The 6000-nt window shown below is 43.1% G+C and overlaps 1 protein-coding gene across 1 annotated transcript in view; it reads right to left on the bottom strand.

The window, feature by feature from the left end:
- Window positions 1-3696: 3696 nt before the first annotated feature.
- The window catches only part of ZMPSTE24 (zinc metallopeptidase STE24), a 49003-nt gene continuing 46699 nt past the window's right edge, over window positions 3697-6000 (bottom strand). The window contains 1 exon segment of the mRNA XM_017873326.1: window positions 3697-5428. Coding sequence (XP_017728815.1) covers window positions 5176-5428 — 253 coding nt within the window. The 3' untranslated portion in view covers window positions 3697-5175.

The raw sequence follows: 6000 nt of genomic DNA on the forward strand, positions 1-6000 counted from the left end.
ATCTGATCCATCGGCACATCCTGTTGGCTCAGTCTTAAAAATATATCCAGAATCCAGCCACTTACCACCTCCTGACTACCACTCCAGTCTAGCACCATTATTTCTTGCAAGAAGGACTGCAAGCATCTCCCAACTAGTCCCCTGGTTCAACCTTTGCTCCTCAACATAGAAGCCAGAGTGGTCCTATTAAAAATTCAGATCATGTCACTCCTTAGCCTAAAACTCTGCAATGGCTTCCTACCACACTCAAGGAAAAGCTTGAATTCTTACAATGGCCTACAAGGCCCTGCAAAATCTAGCATCTGGGATACTCTTCCCTCAGACACCTCCCTAGAACACCTCACTCTTCATTTCCTTCAGGTCTTGGTTCAAACATGACCTTCAGTGATGCCTTTTTGTGACCACCCTATTTAAAATTGCTGGCCAGGCATGGTGGCTTATGCCTGTAATCCCAGAACTTTGGGAGGCCAAGGCGGGTGGATCACTTGAGGTCAGGAGATCAAGACCAGCCTGGCCAACACGGTGAAACCCCATCTCTACTAAAAACACAAAAATTAGCCGGGTGTGGTGGTAGATGCCTGTAATCCCAGCTACTTGGGAGGCTGAGGCAGGAGAATTGCTTGAACCTGGGAGGCGGAGGTTGCAGTGAGCCGAGATTGTGTCACTGCACTCCAGCCTAGACGACAGAGTGAAACTCTATCACAAAAAAATAAAAAATAGTAAAATAAAATTACAGCTCCCACCCCACCCAAACACCTCAGCCTCCCCTTTTCTTCTAAAACATGTATCACCATATACATAAAATTTTAGTTGTCTGCCTCCCCCATACTAGAATGTAAACTCCAAGAGGTGGAGGATTTTTGTACCTTTTGTTTACTATGTATTCCCCAGCACCTAGAGCAGCGCTTGATAGAGTGGGGACAGATGGAGAAATACAGTCTCGGTCAAATTTCTTACCCAAAGTCTTACTAGTAAGTGGCACGTTGGATGAGAGAGCCCGAGGCTTAATCCTAATACTTTACCTGTTATTGACCGTCATCCAGAGAGCCAGAGGGAAGCTCTGACTCAGCCAAGGGCAGAGTAAGGCTAATCTGCTTCCTGATCACGGGTTTTTTTTTTTTTTTTTTTTCTTTTGAGACGGAGTCTCGCTCTGTCACCCAGGCTGGAGTGCAGTGGCTGGATCTCAGCTCACTGCAAGCTCCGCCTCCCGGGTTTACGCCATTCTCTCGCCTCAGCCTCCCGAGTAGCTGGGACTACAGGCGCCCGCCATCTCGCCCGGCTAATTTTTTTTGTATTTTTTTAGTAGAGCACGGGTTTTTAGAACACACAGAAGTATCTTCTTAGCTGTTTCTAGTCAAACTGTTTAGGAAATCCTCCTCCCTGGAAATCATCCTGGATAACAGGGAAGAGCCCAAGGTTTCCTTATCCATATTGTCTAAATGGGACTATCCTATTCCGTGATGGATTATATTTGCCTTCCCACCAAGCTGTACTCAGCCTGACACACATTGTTCAAGTTACATCACTGTGGTCTTAAAAGTTTCTGGATAAAAGTTTTGGATTACAAATTATCTGTAATTTTCTTTGTTTTGCCCTTAGGAGAGAACGTAAGGCCCTTAAGTGGTACGTTAGCTTTCTGCTAATGATGGCAGAATACTCAAAACCATCAAAGATATAGAAAGTCTGTAAGAACATGGCCAGGTGCGGTGACTCAAACCTGTAATCCCAGCATTTTGGGAGGCTGGGGAGGGCAGATCACAAGGTCAGGAGCTCGAGACCAGCCTGGCTAACATGGTGTAACCCCATCTCTACTAAAAATACAAAAATTTGCTGAGCACGGTGGCTCACCCCACAATCCCAGCACTTTGGGAGGACAAGGCAGGTGGATCACCTGAGGTCAGGAGTTCAAGACCAGCCTGGCCAACATGGAGAAATCCCGTCTCTACTAAAAATACAAAAATTAGCCAGGCGTGCTGGCCCATGCCTGTAATCTCAGTTACTCAGGAGGCTGAAGCAGGAGAATCACTTGAACCTGGGAGGCGGAGGTGGCAGTGAGCCGAGATCGCACCATTGCACTCAAGCCTGGGCAACAGAGAGAGTCTAAAAAAAAAAAAAAGAAAAAGAAAAGAAAAGAAAAAAATACAAAAATTAGCTGGTGTGGTGGCTCACATGCCTGTAATCCCAGCTACTCAGGAGGCTGAAAAGCAGGAGAATCTCTTGAACCTAGGTGGTGGAGGTTGCAGCAAGCCGAGATCACACCACTGCACTCCAGCCTGGGTAACATGGTGAAATCCCACCTCTACTAAAAATACAAAAAATTAGCCAGGCGTGGTGGCGCAAGCCTGTAATCCCAGCTACTCGGGAGGTTGAGGCAGGAGAATCGCTCGAACCCAGGAGGCGGAGGTTGTGGTGAGCTGAGATCGGGGCATTGCACTCCAGCCTGGGCAACAAGAGAGAAATTCCTTCTCAAAAAAAAAAAAAAAAAAAAAAAGACCAAGTAGAAGGTTTCCTAGGGAGCCTAGGGAGGGAATATTACATGTAGGATCAGCGGTAACAATAAGCATATAAAGCATAAGGGCAAGCTGGGACCCTCATTTGGTTCTAAAACCACTGAACTGATCCTGGGAATTCTCCTATCTCAAACAGAGGCAGAATTTACAAGCAGTTCTCAGACCTCAGCAAAGGACCAACTCAGATAAAGCCAGTATATACACACAACAGAGATTCTACCTTAGATTCAGAGCTTAACTCTGCTGGAGTTGTGCCATTTTACCCAAGGCTCTGACCTACTCAATTTTGCCCCTGCTGCACATCCACCAAGTCTTAGGGTGCAAAGTGCCATCTCTTCCTTTTTTGGTGGGCCTATCTACTCTTCCTTTGATTGGTCAATATCTCTGGAACCCACCAGTGACTGGTCAATATCTCAGGAACCTACCAGTATCCTTTTGGCCATCCCTATGCCTCTGCCATCCATAAAGTGTGGGTGACTAAGTCAGTCACATATTTAAAAGCTAATTACTGCCACCATATGTAAGGAAAACCAAAGAGGCAGCTGGAGCAGACCAGGCAGGCCCAACAATTTGAGGTTATAAAAATGGAGAAGGAATGGTTCCAAATGAAGCTTCCAAGGAAATATCTGCAAGAACTGGTGATACTCTGGAGCAGAGGAGGAGGAAGCCACTGAAGAGACTCTATGTAAAGCCTAATGGGCCGGGCACGGTGGCTCAAGCCTGTAATCCCAGCACTTTGGGAGGCCGAGATGGGCGGATCACGAGGTCAGGAGATCGAGACCATCCTGGCTACCACAGTGAAACCCCGTCTCTACTAAAATACAAAAAATTAGCCGGGCGAGGTGGCGGGCGCCTGTAGTCCCAGCTACTCTGGAGGCTGAGGCAGGAGAATGGCGCGAACCCGGGAGGCGGAGCTTGCAGTGAGCTGAGATCCGGCCACTGCACTCCAGCCTGGGCGACAGAGCGAGACTCCGTCTCAAAAAAAAAAAAAAACCAAATGATGAGTGGTGGTGCTGACACTCATCATTAGGTGGTGCTGACACCACTCATCATTAGGGCTATTTCTTCATTCCCCTCTTCATTGCCAGCACCCAGTTCCTCTTGGGTAATAAACATACGTTCAGGTAACAAACAATACACAAATTAAACAAATGATATACAAATATCAAACTAAAGACAAAGTACATACATTTGCATTGTCAATGTTTAATGTTTAACTTTTGCAGAACTGAAATTTGTATTCAAAGGCACAGAAGGAAGGAAAGGCAGTTATCAGAGCATGAAGTCACAGATAAAGGATGCTGAATAAAAGGCATAGGACTGCTCCTCTTTAGCCTCAGGAAAATAAATAATGCAGTACTAAACTAGATTTTTACTTTTATTATATTTCCATGTGAAGACATCACCCAAATGTCAGTGGAACAAAAGACTTTATGGTCAGATACCAAAGGCGCACAGTCGATCCCACTTTGGAATAACTGCCCAGAAGGTAAGCATTATCAGTGAGTGACAGCTGTAGGCACAAACTAAGTTCTCATTCAGAAAGTGGACAGAGATATGAAGCAGTGAAACATACAGCTTTAAAAACTGGAAATCTTTCATGACATTTGTTTTCAAAGTAAACATCTGCATTTCCAGAACTGTAATTTTCAAAAGTAGAATCAGGCCTGATTAAGCAGTACTTATGACTTACAGATAAAATTACAAAATAAAATGAAAACTCTTCTGCCCTTGAAAGAGATAGAAAACTATATTTTTTCCCGAAATGTCATAGAGATTCATTTCACCCTTATGTCACTTAAAAAATGTTATTTTTAATTTGTCTTTCATGTTCTGCCATTTTTAACATAGCAAAACGTGTTTAATATGGCCATCTCTGCTAAGTGAAAGGATGTATTATTTACTGCATGAATGAGAAAAAGCTACAATTTACCCCCAATGGGATCATATTTACCATGTGGGAAAAAAAGATAAAGACAGAGATTTTCCAAAAAACGAAAACAAACAAAACACAAAACTCAATGATTTAAAATATCCTATACATAATTTCTAACTTCAAAGCACTATGAGAAACTCTTGATCAGTGTGTAGTAAGAGAGGGAAGAGAGAAATTTAAAATTTGGTAGGAGAGCATTTTTCTAACTACTTTCATTTAAATAATATTGGCCTTACCAACTATTACCTTTCTTATTTAAAACACTGATTCACCAGATGAAATCATAACAGCATGAAAGTAAGACCAGATTTCAACTTAGGTATGAGTACAACGATTCAGGACCACGGATTCCGCCTCACAGAAAGGATTCCCGAGGTGGTGCTCCCTCTTTCAAACATATGCCCTCAAACACCTCACATGCAGTTTCCATGTAAGTATATAAATAAAACAAGTTCTGTATTTTTCCAAACAATTTCACAACTTGATGGTAAATTAGATGTCAAAGATAAAACTATGCCTTTAAGAACATTAAGCTTCAAAATTCATTCGGTGTTTTCTTTAAGAAATGAAGTATTAAAATCATTTTTGAAATGACATATTAAACGTATTTAAATCTGGGCTTTTCTGTACTTAATTTTCTTTTAAAAAAAAGTTTAAAACATCAAGAGCTGGAACATGCTGCCAGGACAGAAATAATCAGAATGTCTTCAGTCACAGACCCTGGGCATCTCAGTGTTGCTTCATACTTTTCAAAGCTTGAAGTCTCTCTAGCAGTGGAGGATGAGAATAATGCCACATTGAGAACAACCAGTCAGAAACAGGGAATCCCAAGTTATCTTTGTTAAGTTTGATTAAAGCAGAATATAAGTCTTTAGCCTTCCCAAGTTTCTTGGCAAATGCATCAGCTTGAAACTCAAATCTGCGGCTTAGGACTGTTAGGCAAAAGAAAGAACCTGAAAAGTAAATGAAAGGGTTTTAGCCACTGTCCACCTCTTTGTTGTTACTGAAGGTTCCATGAGCTGAGACTGTAGAGCAAGTTTGGCTTGGGATAAGCGGAATGGCAGGACAAAAGAAAGATCACTAATATTTAGGGGACCTAGGGTGAGGAAATTATAAATTAAGCCTTATTTTCCCCCAAGCAAACAGGCCTGAAACACATATACAAGTTAAACATCCCTAACCAAAAACTTGACATCTGAAATGTTCCAAAATCTGAAACTTTTGAGTGCTGACATGAGACTCAAAAGTCATGCTCAGGCCGGGTGAGGTGGCTCACACCTGTAATCCCAGCACTTTGGGAAGCTGAGGCAGGCAGATCACCTGAGGTCAGGAGTTCGAGACCAACCTGGCCAATATGGTGAAACCCCGTTTCTAGTAAAAATACAAAAATTAGCCAGGCTTGGTGATGGGCGCCTGGAATCCCAGCTATTCAGGAGGCTGAGGCAGGAGAATTGCTTGAACCCGGGAGGGGGAGGTTGCAGTAAGCCAAGATGACATCCCTGCACTCTAGCCTGGAAGACAGAGTGAGACTCCATCTTTAAAAAAAAAAAAAAA

The sequence above is a fragment of the Rhinopithecus bieti genome, unplaced genomic scaffold (genome assembly GCF_001698545.2).
Source record: "Rhinopithecus bieti isolate Rb0 unplaced genomic scaffold, ASM169854v2 scaffold_6907, whole genome shotgun sequence".
Taxonomy (NCBI): domain Eukaryota; kingdom Metazoa; phylum Chordata; class Mammalia; order Primates; family Cercopithecidae; genus Rhinopithecus; species Rhinopithecus bieti.